Source organism: Anarrhichthys ocellatus, unplaced genomic scaffold (assembly GCF_004355925.1).
Source record: "Anarrhichthys ocellatus isolate YVR2014 unplaced genomic scaffold, GSC_Weel_1.0 scaffold146, whole genome shotgun sequence".
Taxonomy (NCBI): Eukaryota; Metazoa; Chordata; class Actinopteri; order Perciformes; family Anarhichadidae; genus Anarrhichthys; species Anarrhichthys ocellatus.
The window spans coordinates 111,985-128,159 of record NW_022280176.1 but is presented as its reverse complement, the minus strand read 5'-3'; the positions used below and the strand labels follow the sequence as shown (position 1 = coordinate 128,159).

Sequence of the window (16,175 nt, the reverse complement as noted above, 5' to 3'; positions counted from 1 at the left end):
TCTCTCTCTCTCTCTCTCTCTCTCTCTCTCTCTCTCTCTCTCTCTCTTTCTGGCATCCAGCCGCTGATGATGACGCAGGGAGAGCAGGAGGAGAGAGGGAGGGAGAGAGAGGCTGACATAGACATATTACACTAAGATAGTATAGCAAAAAGGGTAAAACTGTTGCAAAGAAACCCAACTGCAGATGTGTTTTGCTTTGCTACTGTGTGCATAGCCCTGGAAATGATAAATGGCGCTGCCTCAAACTGCCTTGCCTGTGTGTTGTTACAGAAGAGCTAAAGCAAGAAAAAGTTTTCCTCTGCTGCTGCTGAAGACACATTGCAGCTGCTCTCAGCTCACCTCGGTCTAATGAAGCCTCCTCTGCACTGTATATATGCATTTACACGTATGAGACATCAGAGGTCATGCTGCCGTGCTGCTGTGTCCCTGTGTTTGAGCACTGGGGCCAGAACAGTATGTGGACTTGTTGGAGGCAGACACAAAGTCCTCACTTGATGCAGCGTGACCCTCTGACCCAAGAGGAAAACGTGCGGGTGGGGCTTAAGAACAGCAAGGAGTGAGGAAGACACTGCATGGTACAGAACAGTGTCTGGCACACTGGGAGGGGCATGGGAGGATGATGTATCCCAGTGGGAATGTTTGGAGCCATTGGCACACGCCATTTGGTCAGAACAGAAGTCTGTATTGAGGGGATTCTGTGAATCCCTGAAGACGGATAAGTGAGGGAGAGACAATCTGTCAACAGGCGTCAGAACGGCTGTGAATGTAGGTGTTTGAGCCACCGTTGCTTCCAGCTCAGACACGCCGCCAACTATTCAGGATGCTCACAGTACCCGGTCGTCATAGTGACGGGGGGGGAGGGGTGGGGGGGGGGGGGGGGGGAGCCCGCTCATTGCGCCAGCTGATTGTGAGTGTGTGCGTGAGAGAGAGGGAGAGAAAGGGAGTGTAAGAGGGAGAGGGCTGGAAAGCAGGGAACCAGAGTTGCGCAGGAGCGATGGAGAAACAGGCTTTCTGCTGTGATCAGTGTTTTCATCAGTAGTCTTGTTCTTCAGCTGCTCTGTCGTGGGGATTGCAGACATTTCGCCACTCTCTCACTCTCTCTCACACACAAACTTGGAATAATCTCTGATTACTCACACACACACACACACACACTCTCTCTCTCTCTCTCTAACCTGACACACAAGACGTACACATAGCGGTCGCTGTGCTAGTATGGCAAGATGCTGCTGCTGCTGCTAGGGTGTGACATGTGTCAGGTGTGTATGAGCTGGGGATCCGGGCGTGTTGATTCCCATGCACACTTTGACACACTCACACTTTGACTTGATGCCTGGTGCGTCTGACAGGCCGAGAGGAGAAACAGCACGCCTGGCCAGGGGCCCTCCATGCCAATGGTAAATACCTCTGCTAAGAAACATTGCCTGTAGTTAGCCTCCTGGAGCTAACCTGTGTAATCTCATCGAGGCAGGAGCAAGTAGTGTACAACACTGTGTTTGTTGTCGATGCATGTGAAGTTTCATTGCAAGGCAGCTAGTTTGAGTGAGTGTGTGTGTTAACAGTGAGCGTTTTTATGCATGTATCGGCACTGCTTGAAAGAAAGGGAGGCGCTGTCTTAAGCGATAGTAGTGTGTTACCTGATTGCAGACCTTGATTAAGCTGAAGTGTGTGAGCTCTCTCTCCCCCTCCCACGCAATCCGCCTGTGCATGTGTTTGTGAGATCGCGTCTTGATGCTGCTCTCCGGCTCTACCTCTCCTCTTCTCCTCCTGCTGGCCGCGTTCCCTCGGGCAGTGACTCTGCGTAAGCAAGATGTGCGCGCGTGTGATCTGCATCATCAGACCGTTTTACACAGACAGCGAGCGAAGCGTCACAGTAACCTCAGGATGTGATTAGCAGGAGGGACACAAAGTCAAACGGAGAACGCAGTGAAATGGAGAGAGACAGAGAATGACAATGAGATGAAAGGATAGCAACTCATAGAATTGAGTGAAAGTGCAAGCTGAAGTGTCTAACAGGCTGCTGCTGTGTGTCATTATAGCATTGCTGTATTACTGCTCTCTGTCCTTATTACATTATGCTGCTGGGATGATCGTTAAGAAAGAGAGAAGTGCTAGAAGATCTGGATTTGACAGTTTCGTTTGTCTCAGTTTCCAGGTCGCCCCCTCTTTGTTTCTGTCGTCTTTGTGAGCTCTCTGTCACTCTGTTGCCTTCCTCTTCCTGCCTGTCTCTGTCTTCACCTCCCTGTCAGTGTATGAGCATGAGTGAAGCAGCAGCCATTTCTGCTCCCTGCTCAAGGCACTCAGTAATCACCCTGCTCCCAGCTGCTCCAGGTCTTCTTCTTTTCTTCTCCCCTCTCCAGTTTGCAGAGAAAAAAAAAAGTTGCCTCGCTGTGTTTCAAAGAAAATGGTGGTACTTGAATTATACAACGCACTCTAAAAATGTAGAGGCGGTGGGAACTCAATGGGGCCACAAAAGCCGGGACGCAAAAAGTGTCTGCTTTGCATCTTTGTGGTGTGAGCAAGAAATGTCCTTAATTGATTGCTGTCCTTGTTAATGATCAATAATCAATTATGAATGAAAGGTGATAGAATACAAACTGCTTTAAACTTTTTACATTGGTTATTGTCTCAGCACAACCCAAATGAACTTGAATCATAAATGAATTCAAACCACAGTAAATTGTTTTATTCATAGATTTAAATTATCTTATTATCTGCAACTGATGCTTATTTTTCGTTATCGAGTGACCTGCTGTGTTTCTAGTCTGTAAAACAATGACGAATAGTCATCACAATTTGTTTAAGCCCAAAGTGTTTATTGAAATGGCTCGTTTTGTTCGACCAGCAGTGTGAACACAAAGACATTCAGTTTACTATCGAAGAGTTAAAAGAAAAGCAACAAATCTTTGCTGTTGAGAAGATTGAACCAGAACATATTTGGCCGTGCTGATGCATTTTTTGTTGATCAGTTCATTGACAATTTTTCAATGTGTGTCTCTTGATTAAACCAAAATGAAAAACCCAGCTTGCTCACGTGATGGAGCAGGAGAGACCACGAGATGGATCACACAGCTGCCTGCCTTCCTCCTCCTTTACACCATCTCTCTCTCTCTCTCTCTCTCTCTCTCTCTCTCTCTCTCTCTCTCTCCTTGTTATTTCTGTCGGTGTGGTGTTTTCTGTACTGTAATGTGAGAGTGCCACCTCTTGCTACTTGCCTACCTGGAGTCCTGTCCCTCTGAGACACCTTTGTTTATTTCTGACTACCCAGCAGCAATGCAGTGAACCAGCCAACAGATGAGATTGTGACCATACCAAAACATGCGATGGTGAATAATACTGCTGCCAACTCATTCCCCGCTGTGCTATTGGACACCCCAATGCACTCAAATAAAGGAATAAACCCACTGTGCCAGCAGGTGCACACACACACACCAGTCATTGTTAGTGGAAACTCACAAAGCAGTGGATGTTGGCTACCTTTGCACACACTGTTATACCACTGCCCTTGTCTCACAGCACTCTCACACAATAACTAGCCTGCATGGGTTTTCTTGTGTACTCATGCTAATGTGTTAATCAAGTGTGCAATCAATAATTCATCACCTGCAGCAGTTAAAGCAACAGGCAGTCAGAAGCACCGAGTCGCCCCGTTCATCTTTGGTTTTTGGTCTTTATTTGTTTTGTTTGTTGATTATCTGAGAGGAGGAGAGCACCTCGCTGAGCCTTCTTCTCTCTGCGTGTTCAGGCCTGCAGGTATTAATATTTGATGCCTTTCACGTCATACCATAGCAGCCAGATGTCCAGACAGCGTGCACTCAGGACTAGGACATGTCCACTGAACTGTCTGACCCAGTTAAGAATCCACATGACGCTTGACGTCAGAAAGGGTGTTCAGAGACAGGTTTGTCTTGACTGAAGCTGCAATAGTAGTTGGTTTTATTTTCCTAGGTATGCCCCTTTTTTTTTCTCGCATTTATTGAGTTTGTCAACAGGGGCCACTGGTTTGATGGACCATCTGCTATTTACGCTTGAACTTGATTTTTTCTGTGTGGCGCTCTCTATGCTTGTCCCTCTCGAACAATCTTGTCTCTCCTCTTCTTTTCACAGGAAGAATGCAAGCAGATCATGGCACGCCAGAAATCTAACAGCCAGTCAGACTCACACGATGACGAGGTTTCTCCCCCACCGCCCAACCCTGTTGTTAAGGCCCGGCGCCGCAGGGGAGGGGTCAGCGCCGAGGTGTACACTGAAGAGGACGCTGTCAGCTACGTACGCAAGGTCAGCGTTGAAAGATGGGTGCATACGCAAACATGTGTGCACAGACGCATCGTGGCACGCACAGCTGGAACATTGATATGCATACACATCATAGACAAACATCCAATACAAAAATTTATTAATATGTGCATAAGTCACAGGGCTCTAATCTAAGTAATCAGTGTAATAAATAAAAAATTCTAATGTGATCAAAAACACATTTATTTGTTTATTTGTTTGGAAACAGAGCTGTTGGTCTGATGACACCCACTCAAGAGCACGAATGTAAACACATTCATCGAAACATCGTGACAGTGCGGAGGGAGATAAGCTGTGTACATTTATGACAGCAATTAATGAACGGACAGGGACGCTGACAGTGAATTTATTTGCTGCAAAATAGATGTTCTGCACAGATGCTGAGATTCAACTCTGTGACGTTAGATTGCTTGTGATGGACTCCCACGCAGGTTCTTTGCAGGGCAACGGTTTTCATTCATGTTAGTTTTATTTACTCGCTAACTGAGCTAAACCACATCAACGTCAGATGGACCCCCACATTTCAATGCATTTACATGCCCACAAGAAACCAGGTTCATCTGTGGAAGCTCACTTATTAAGACTTCTAGAGGCTACTTTGTTTCAGTTTTTGAATTAAATTGTTCTAAATGCGAGGATGCATTGTTACATGTAATCAAATATCTTGCATGCCCTATCTTAGTTCTTTGTCATGCACATGTGTTCATGCAGAAAGCTGATAAGAAACCTGGTATACATGTATACACAAATCAGTTTTCACCAGGAGACCTCTAGCTGGAAAAATGGGGTTTCTCTAATCCCCTACCCTGATTACAGAAACTGGGTTCCTCATGAAAATGCTGTTTGAGAAATAAACACAACATAATAACATTATATAAAATCTGAGAATAATTTAAAACGTTTTTTTTTGTTTTCATTTATTTTATGCTTGTGTTTTTGTTTGCGTCTCTGATTTGTAAGACAGTACACCAGACAATATGGTTGAGAGATTAAGTTAAAATCATTTAACTTTTGCATACCCATACACTTTTGGACAGCATCGTCTTGTCAAGTGTTCATTCCACAATTTAATGGAGCTATTGGAAAGGGTGCCCTTTAGCCAGAAACTATAACTCACCTTTACAGACACACACTCACATACTGTACATACTTATACACCCTAGTCATTGTATCATTGCCATGCTTGTTCATTTGTAATTAACTTGACGCGCAATTAATTGCCGGGTAATGACAAAGCGGCACGAACCCCCATCACCACGCTGTAATCGCATGGCCACTGGAGCATGCAGTGAGTGTGTGTGTGTATCAGGTGTGTGCACACACCCACGAGCACTTGTGTTTATGGCTCTAAAGTCTCTACCAGACACCGCAGTTATGTGTCGAGGCAACAAGCCTGCCCCCATCTCCAGCCTCACTGTCCCTCACTATCTCACAGACGGACACACACACACACACACACAACACACACATGCAACGAATCAGACGGCCACGTCAGCTGCATGTGAAAAACAAATGAATTCATGTGCTTACTCAACACAACAGGCCATCAGAGACGAGTTCATTAAAATTGAATTAGAAGATGAAAGCCCATTATTGCTTCAGTATGAAAGAGGGTTTCATCTGGCCATTGATGTACACTGAGGTAACGGACACACAGTCACAGTCTCTCACACACACACACACACACACACACACACACACACACACACACACACACACACACACACACGCACTCTATGTGCCAACATCTCCCTACATCACCATTTCCATTAATGACTCCACTGTGAAAATCAGCAGCTGTTAAACAGAGCACAATCAATTAGCTAACCCTGCTCATCTGATTAAAAAGAGCTTTGCCGTAAAGCGCCATGAGTCTCAACAAATTGTTAGGCCTGTCGGCCCGGAGATGACTCTGACAGAGTGAATTGCAGGGCTGGCGTCAGATTGATGGGAACTACTGTGGAAACCCTCTTGACGAGCTGGAAACAAAATGGGCACCCAGTCAGATTTTCCCTCCAACTTTAAAGGGTTGTTGTGGGATTAAATATGGAGCTTTGTATCACAGCTAAAATCCCAATTTACCGTATGTAAGGCTGGTGAAGAAAAAATGCAGATGGGGGCGTAATTCTGAAGCCTAACTTCACTTTTTACTTTTTTTAACTCTCTTTCTCTTTCTGTCCACTGTGTAGCCAGGCCCCGAGTGCTGCAGATAGATACATTTTGGTACTTTTTAAAGTCATATGTGATGTGGTTTTGTGTGTGTATTTGTGTGCATGTTGTGCACAGTGCTGCGTGGTCGTCTTCATGTGGAGACATCTGTTGCTCTAACGTAATTACAACCTACCCCCTCCTCTCCCTCACCACCAGAGACAAAACACGTGCACACACGGACACACTCCTCTCCCTCCTCAAGTTATTCTGTAGCAAGAGTGGTTCGGTTTGGTCACTCTTCCTCTTTCTCTTATTCTTCCCTTCCTCACCCACGGTAAAAGGTTTCTTCTAGGATGCCACTTTATAAATACAGACTTATGTGGCTTTGTTGTGGCTACAGACTTTGCCATTCCCTTACACACACACACACACACACACACACACACACACGCGCACACACACACACCACAGAGTCTGGGACATGAAAATGCATGTTTTATGAATGAGTTCAGGCCCCTTGTGAATTTTTAAGGGCTGTGTGACATTTTGAGTGTAATCCCTGAACAGATGGGCTTTCCCAAAAATACGCAGACACACGTATGGGATATTCCTTTTAGAGTTTGCCAATACGGTGCTCTTTAATTACTCAATTTAGTCCGCTTGTGAAGTCAGGCCCATTATGTGTTTGTGCTGGTCTGTTTCATGTGTCCACCTGCATAGTGTTGATGCGGTATACTGTAATGGATATTACTGCTTCGTCCACACAGGTGATCCCTAAGGACTACAAGACCATGACCGCCTTGGCCAAAGCCATTTCCAAGAATGTGCTGTTTGCTCACCTGGACGATAATGAAAGAAGGTACAAAACATTTGTGAGCTCACTCGCTTCTTTGATAGGTTTGCACAACATCCTGCGTGATGCCAGCAATCTAAATGTGCGTGTGGACAATGAGTGCATGTGTGTAAGCTGATAGAATCATCAATGGGCCATTGCTCCAGAGTGTACTGCCCTCGTGGTCTCTGTGTTGCCTGCTCATCTCAAGTCTGCGGAGACATGAAGGGGTGAACATGGACAGATGCAGCAGAAGAGGAGGGGTATGCAGCAAAGGGTGGCCAAGGGAGCAACTGGATGAGTCTGTGTTGTATTGTGTTTTGTTGTCGGTTGTCATGTTAACCTGTCTGTATGTCAGTATCATGTTGTGTATTCAGATATGGGTGGTGGCGCTCAGATACATTGCTAAGAAATCAACGATTCTCCATAACCATCTCAGAAAGAGATTGATGCCAATTTTCCTCTATCCCTCCCTTTTTCGTACCATCTGCCCCTTTTCATCGTTCTTTGACATTCCTCCTCTCTTCAACCATCGTCTCTCCATCCTTCCATCTGTCCCAGATCTCCAGTGATGGCTGGGTCTGGGCTCTGGCAGAGGAGGGGGTGTTGTGGGAAAGGCTCTCAGGTGGCGGCCGCCAGCCGGAATAGTGTTTTATTGGCGGGGAGAATCCATTATGCCCCATGGAGAGGAAAACACTGGAGCTTTCCTGTTGGCTAAAGCCTCCTCAGACCAAACCCAAAACACACTCTTTCCAGTCTTTCGTCAGCTGACAATTTACAGTGCTTCCTTGGCACAGGCACGCAGACCTCTGATTGCACGTCAGTGCTTCTGAAGCAGCCCCGAGCAGAGTGCAACATGTGATAGGTCCGGACAGTCTAAAAAAAAACACGTACTTGGGTGGCTGATGTGGCAGATTAGATTTACACCACAGAAATATCTGGCAGTAGACCATAAACCATCAGGTTTGAATGCACTCAAGGCCCCTTGGCATGCCAAGCAGTGTAATGGCGTCGTCGTCGGCTCATGAAACCATGCATGATGTAGAATTTATTCGACTGGCTGTCGTGTTTGCTGTCTCGCTACACACAGCTAGCATCAACCATTAATGCGGTGCACACAGGAATTCTTGTTGTGTCATTTGTGGGTTAGCAGCGCTGAGTGCTCTTAGCTAGTGAAAACCTTGTCTGATTTGCTAGATTGGACAGTGACATGGCAGATAGTTGGCTGTTCCTTCGTCTAAAACTCTCCACTCGTCTTTCTCTCTCTGTCGCTCTTACAGTCGCCCTCACTCTCGTCTGTTCTTCCTCATTCTTCACTTCCAGCTGATGATGCCGGACGGCTGGCTGGTGGCTCGGTGACATTGTGGTTATGTTTTGCGTTTGTCGTGCCTGGAGCCCCTACCGACAGAAGTGTGTTGATGTATGGCCAATGTGATCCTCCGGCATATATGGGAAACTGCACACAGCAGCCAGCAGGGCTTTGTCTCTCCCTCCTTCTCTGTTTCTCACTCCTCCCTCGTTCTACAAACAGCTGGCTATTTGGGTTATCAGATGTTCTTGCACATGTGGTTTCATTGGGTAGGTAGTGACAGTGGTCCATTGCTGTATGGGCCTGTGCTTGACATCAGGGGGTTGGGTCAGTGAATGCATCACTGGATGACAGATGGCCACATGCAAGAACTTGTGATGTCTTCTTTCTCTTGGCTGCTGGTTGGCATTGGCAATATTTTTTTGTACTTACTAAATTATTTGAAACATTCACAAAATGGCTATTTTTGTTTGGGGGTTGAGTGCGTGTGACACAGAAAGAGAAAAAACTGGAGCGCTAGTAGCTGTCCGTGTGTCGACGAAACATGTTGTGTGATTAGTCACTCAGCAGTTATGTAAGCTGAACTCCACGCTATTTGTTCCCCCATTAGCACTATATTATGCTATCGTCATCCCCTTCAGTAATGAGCAAGATGAAAACAATGAAGCCCTCTTCGTTTCTCTCATCTCTCTTTTTCCTCTCATCACTCTTTGTCTCTGTAGCTCTCCTTTTCTGTGTTGTCTTATCTTCTTTCACAATGTCTTTATTTACTGATCTGCCCTTCTAGGAATCCGGGAAGACTGTACTGGTTCTGTAAGCATTTTTGACAAGTCTGCATTTTCTACTTTTTCATTTTTTAATTATTTTTGCTTCTGCAGCAGCCATATATTGTGCTGTGGTATTGCACATCAGCATGTATTTTAATTTTACAGACCAATCCATACTAATATAGCAACATACATAATCAAAATCTATGTATAAATATAGTTTTCTATATGGATCAGGCTTCATATCTGCCAGTTTTGAACACTAGGACCACTTATCATGTAAAGATGTCAGGGTTTATGTGTGTTTGATTGCGTTCTGGAGAGATGTAAACAAAGAATATAGAGGGGCATTTAGAGCATGAGTAAAGCCATTTGTTTTCCCTACAAACTCAACACTTTTTTCCTGTTCCACCTGAGCTCAGTTCATGAAAGGTGAGAGATAAAGAAGGAAAGAGGCAGAGACAAATAAGGAAGAAGCTAGAGAGATGTGGTACTGTCTCTCTTTCTGCTATGGAAACCCCTATTATTTGCTCTGCTTCATCCCTCTCAACAGATTTCTCTGATCAAGCAAATCCTTCCAATAAACTATATAAATATAACGTTTTCATGGAGATTTAAAGGGTAAAGTTACGGAGAGGTTTAACAGAACAAATGTATAAAACCTTTGTAATGTTAAAAGGGTGTAGCAATCACATTCTATACACACACGTGCAAAAACCAGGCACACAAATACCACCCTATCACTACAAAGGGTGACAGGGATTACATTATCATGAGAAACACACACACACACACACACACACACACACATAAGGACATTCTCGAGTATGCATGTCAGACTGTGTTCCCAGTGAGGCTGCCCCAGCTGGGAGCGTGGAGTCTTTGATTAACACGCCATTCCATATGTCAAACTTTATGGCCTGAACGTTTCTGAACTCCACCAGCCGTGTGTGTGTGTGTGTGTGTGTGTGTGTGTGTGTGTGTGTGTGTGTGTGTGTGTGTGTATTCCATCTTTTCTCAGCTGCCTGGAAGGGAAACCTTGACACATTTCTGCCGTCCAGATTTCAACTAAACACTGTTTTTATAATTAAAAGGCAGGTTGTTTTGCGAGCTGAGGAGGCTATAGAGATAAAGAGATCAAAACAAATAGTTTTCTTTTTCTTAAAGTATTTTAAATATATATTATTCAGATTTATCCTGAAAGACACACATTCGTATTGCACTCTTGCATTACATCAGCGCAAATACAGTTAGGAATATGTAGTTTTGCTGAACAAAAATGGTCATGGTTTGTTTACAATACAAACTGTGAGGGAATGAACATACACTGTACCATCCCTCTGTTTATCTCTGTGACCTTGGCTGGTCTCTAAATTGACGTGTGTCATTGTGTGGCTGCCAGCGGGCGGACCCCTCTATTTGCTTCCCATTAGCTGCCATAATGACCTCATTATGATATGCCCACACAAACAGACACACAAGCACACAAGATAAGCTGGGAGCAGGTGTTTGACTTCACATTGTGCTGAGCCTGCTTTACTAACACTGAAATCAGCATGCCACCACCTGTCTCAATACTGTATCCGTGGCGTTATCGTGTTGACTGAAACTATTATGTCACCATGTGGATGTGTGATTATTCCGTTTTGGTTTCAGCTAACTAACAGCACTTAGATGAGAGTTTTCAGATCAAAGGTTTTGATAAGAAAGCGCCATGGTAGGTTACAGAAAGAATCACAGGTCACACTGTTTTGCACCAATTTGGATACGGATGTCAAGTCTACACGCCTGTGTATGTGTGTGTGTGTGTGTGTGTATTTGTCCAGGTGCACCCTCAGCCTATCTAATCCACCACCTCCCCACTGTTAAATGCTCGTTGAGAATCAGTCATTTAATGCGGTCATTCGCGCTATCACCTGTTTAAACACACATTCTTTCAGTTTCAGTGTTTCTTATCTAACTTCCTACTGAAGTGATATGAAGATTTGTGATAGCATTAGACCGTGTGCTGTATGTGTTAATGTTGGCCTGTTTTTGTCCGGGTTTTTTTTTGTTTTTTTTGCCCACCTGGATAGATGACCTTGATGATCTCCAGCTCTGTTAATGTATGAATGCAACGATGGAGAGAAAGCAGGATGGGACAGACCCAGGAGCAATTCTTTGAGGTCACATTTAGAGAGAGATTAATTACAGAGGAAGAGCCTAAAGGAAATCTGTCAGAGGTGCATTTATTTTTCCCTTGACACAAACAAATAGATCATCGGTTTCTCCTGTCCGCATGCATTAGTCTAATGACCTCATACCACAAAACACTCTCTCGGGGACAAAGCAGACACGAGAAGCCCTGCTGTCTGTCTAACCACATAAATTGTCTGGCAGAGATGAGGGAACCCTGGTTATCTCATTCCTCCAGCTACCTTGGCAGTGTTTCCAATATTCAAAAATAATATTACCATCTGGTAGCAGGAGTTGTTGAATCTCTTCAGTTCAGGACCCCATTGTAAAATCAAGCAAATACAGCACTTTACCTATAATATGTAGAGAACCAGAACCTGATCGATTAAAAGAAAGAAGCACAATCAATCTGCAGTTAAAATGTTATAGCAAAGGATGTAATGGCTTGTAAAGAGGTGGTGCTTACCTCATCCTGCCTGCTTTAATCCCTTTATTAAGAAGCAGAGTAATGAGTTGATGAAGTGACCGATTAGTTGACCCCTGACCCTTAAACCCTGACCTCTGCACCTTCCCCACTAGCCCCTGCCGATGGACAAGGAACATCTTTAGTGTACTGGCACTCTTTGTCTGTGTGTGTGTGTGTGTGTGTGTGTGTATTTGTGTGTGTGCTTAAAGAGGTGTAAAAACAATAATAAATAAATCAGGGAGAGACAGAAAACTTGAATAAACAAACAAAAGCGAAGTGAAAGACACCAAAAAGTGCCCGAGAGAGATCGTCTCGTGTTCCAGCGGAAGTTTATTTAAGGCCCGTGTGAAGGGACAAAGCAACAAAGAGGATGAGATGTGAGATAGTGCGCTCTGCAGCCGTATCAGATGAACACAGCTCTCATCATCATATCTGAAAGCATTTATTTGAATCAGGTCCCAGATCAATAGATGTGGAACTTGAGCTCTGTGCTCCGGTGAATGGCTTCACAGACACACTGTTTCTAAAATGAAGCGTAAAGGCAACATTTTTTTTTTGGTAGGCTATAACAAAATGCACAGTTTTCCATCACTACTTCCATCTCCATCGTCATGGTCATGTACACAGTGAGACTTAGAGCGTGCTGTTACCACGAAGCAGCCTCTAGGGGGTGTTTTTGCCACACACTATCTCTATCAACTATCTCTTAAGTCACAGCTTCTGCTAGTCAGCCACACTAGTCCTTGTCGTGGACGCAAATATATACACACAAAATGTGTGTGCCCATGTGTTTGGACACTTGTCTTATGTGATGTCCTTCCTGGCAGTTTATAGTGCTGGTGAAACAGGATGCAGTGGCCCTGAATGGATGGCTGTTTGTCTCCCACCAAAATCTGTTTTTCACATGCTTTTGGAGTGACTATGAAGGAAGTGTAATCTCTGTGGTGTGGCTATTTGTGTGTCTTTTCTTGTCACTGAGAGGACCTTTTTCTCTGTGTGTTCAGGTGGACGACTAGTTTAACTGTTTAACTGCGTCTGGGATTTGTATTTTATGGCGGGCTGTGCAACAAAGGCATGAAGAAATCAGCAGGTTTCTGTTGTGTGTAGTTTAGTCTATTTGTTTGCGTGTATGTTTGTGTTTCCTGTCCTAACCCGATGCCCTCATTGACTCTCTGTGTGTTCTCATCCTCGTCTCGTCCTGAGAGCGTGGTGGTCCTCTTTTTCTCCCTTTTCTCTTCCTGTCTTTCTCCCTGTCTCAGTCATGCAGGCTCTTTCACATCTACATCCACACTCACATCCAGTCCCTCCCCCACATTCATCTCTCCGTCCCCTGCATGGCTTTGTGCTGCTGCCACAATGCCAGGGGCCAGGCGATGAGGTCACTCTCCACAGGAGAGCTGCAGGCCTGACTGAACCGCGACCATCCCCACCACCATCCAGTGCACAGAGGACTAACAGGCCAGCAGCCTCACCTCCCCCAGCACATACATCTGTCCCTCAGCTCAGACAACTACACCTTTACGCCCATGCAAACCACAACCACACAAACATATCAATTGCAGGAAGTTCATATCTGTACATGTATGCTTGCAAGCTAGTGCAGATAAAACAGACTCAAACATGCACATTAACAAGTGCACACAGTTACACACACAGCTGCACATATTGCTGGAAACTTTTGTCCTCTCTCATACCCTCTGCTGTGCTTCAACCTGTCCCCTGCTGCCTCTTCCGCCCCCTGTCTCCTTTCTCAATCCTTCCCTCCATCCATTTCTCCATCCAAACTCTTTAGAAAGCAGTGAGTCATGGAGTGGTGTTAGTGTCTGGAGTCCTTTAAGAAAGTTGTGTTTCCTCCTAAAAGGTACCCCAGAGTCTGTGCAGGACAGTTTTCCAGCTTGCTATGATTCATCCCTGCCTTTTGAGCTGCTTATGCCATCAATGTGTGTGAGTGAGTGAGTGTGTTTGTGTGTATGCATGTTTTCCCGTTCATGAATGTATGCGCAGGTTAATGTGCAAACTGTCTGACTGATGCACATGAATGCTTAAACAATGGTGTGTGAATGTATGTTTCTGTTCAGGTATTCATGTAAACTAGCCTCAGATTTTAGATTTGAGCAGCAGTTAGATCAAACAGTGGGAGAAGTAGCGAATCACCTTAATCTCGCCATGATCTCTCCCGACAAAATGGCCCTCAAACGTGCTTTAACTGCTGAGAGAGTGAAAATCAAGAGGAACAAGTAAAAGAGAGAAAGCCTATTAAAAATCACTGTACGCACTTAGAAGCTGAGACGTGTGTGCGTGCACAGTAGTGGCAGTATATTGATTAGGAGTGACTCAGGGCGTGAACGTGGACAGTGGCACGTTTCATTTCAAGTCAATGAATATGTAGGGTAAATGTGCGAGTGTGCACGACAGTGACTTCCTAGCCAGGCTCTGCCCCTGCTGTGAAGACATGGTGTTCCTGCAACCCTTCGGTGCCTTCATAGCTCAGCCAGGTCCAAAGCACAACCCACACATGAGCCGGGGACGACGGAGCAGCCTAGCGCCCTACAGAATAGCCTGGCTTGGCCCATGGCCTCCTATTGTATACATCCCGTCTGCTTTGTCTACACTACTGAGATAGGTTCCAGTGTACAGGCACAGACAACAGTCTTGTTATAGCGTGTTATTCTCCCATGACCTCCTCGTTGGTTTGTGGACATGTCACTCTGGTTGAGTTTCATTTAGATTAGAGGTGCTCAGCTCATTTCCATGCTTGAGAAGTTTGAATGTGTGACGTCTCAAAGAGCTTGTGTTATAGAATTTAGGTCATCATAGAGCAATGGGTTTTTTTTTAGGTGATTAGACTCACGCTGTTGTCTAGTTTTCTACAGTACATACAGTGACTCAAACTTTCAAGTGGGCTCTCAGCTTTAGGGCTGCATGATTATCTATTGAAACATCACACATGATAATGATTCTGCTGTATTTGCAGTAGCAGGGACATCTCCCAAAAATTCATTTCATGTTAATGAGAGAAAGGGAGAGAAATTTGGGAGTAAAACAGTTACAAAATTAACCGTCAGAGAAACATTAACATTCAATCTTTTATTGATTTATTTTTTTGACATTGGTTTCCTCCCACTTTTTCATTCAGAGTGTTCAAAGTCAAAGGAAGCAGGGTTGTTCTTAGTTTGTGATATCCTGCTTTGTCGTCTGTGCTGTAATAGTGGGATGGCATGCCTCAGCAGTCTAATGTCTTGCTTTGTAAGATCTTCCATTGGTAAGGAATCAACATGAGCCTCTCTAAACGGTGGTAATAACATGACCTTTAATTCCTCATCTATGTAGGGACGAGCTTCAGACCTCAAAAACTCAGCCATTGAAGTGAAATCAAGTAGTTTCAGCATCCATAACAGGAGCACAAAGAGAATGTTTTTTTAATTACAAATGTTAAGAATTGTATCCAGCAACTTTCTATGTATTGTTACAGTCGAATGACGTTTCCAGTTAGCAAGTTGCTAACATTAGCACATTCCATGGTGTTAGCACATTGTACACAAGGTGCTAGTTGGTTGCTCAACACTCTCCAGGTCTGCAGGCTGTGTGTCTGATGAAGCTGTCTGTTTATAGCAGGGAAGGCCTTACGTCAGTCAGATGTCAGCTATTGAATGTCAACTATTTCTCTCTCCTCCAAGCACCAAGTGCACTTCTTACTGGTTCATGGGGTTTATGCACACACACGGACACGCGCACACACACACACACACTCACACAATGTACAGTTTTAGCCTTTAGTATTTCTACAGTGGATACCTCGTCCTTCCCTTTTCCCCGTCTAATCATCCGCTCATCCTCCCCTCCCTCTTCCTCTGGCCCTTCTGGGCATTTTCTCGGTCTCAATTGCAGCCTACATACCTATCTGTGTGAGCACGCATAATGTGCTGTGTTGTGTAAACACTTCTCAGGTTTAAACTCCAACAAAAGACAATTTGTGTCCCGATCTGCTTCTCTAATGCCTATCTTGTTCTCGTGTTTGTCTTCTGTGAGGTGGGAGTGAGGGAGCGGAGGGCGGAGAAGAGGAAAAGACGTGCCCGGGGGACAACGGCATGTCTTGTGATGTTTAGCGACGTGTCAGGGTGTGTGTGTGTGTGAGAGAGAGAGAGAGAGAGAGAGAGAGAGAGAGAGAGAGAGAGAGAG

The 16,175-nt window shown here is 44.8% G+C and overlaps 1 protein-coding gene across 2 annotated transcripts in view; it reads left to right on the top strand.

Moving 5' to 3' along the window:
* Window positions 1–16,175, top strand: part of prkar1b (protein kinase, cAMP-dependent, regulatory, type I, beta) — a 57,158-nt gene that overhangs the window by 9,464 nt on the left and 31,519 nt on the right. The window contains exons 1-3 of one of the 2 annotated variants that reach the window (XM_031877725.1): window positions 931–1,397; window positions 4,108–4,278; window positions 7,215–7,306. In XM_031877725.1, coding sequence (XP_031733585.1) covers window positions 1,389–1,397; window positions 4,108–4,278; window positions 7,215–7,306 — 272 coding nt within the window. In that variant the 5' untranslated portion in view covers window positions 931–1,388. Of the gene's footprint in view, window positions 1–930; window positions 1,398–4,107; window positions 4,279–7,214; window positions 7,307–16,175 lie in introns of those variants that run through there. The other variant, XM_031877724.1, reaches the window with a different exon arrangement.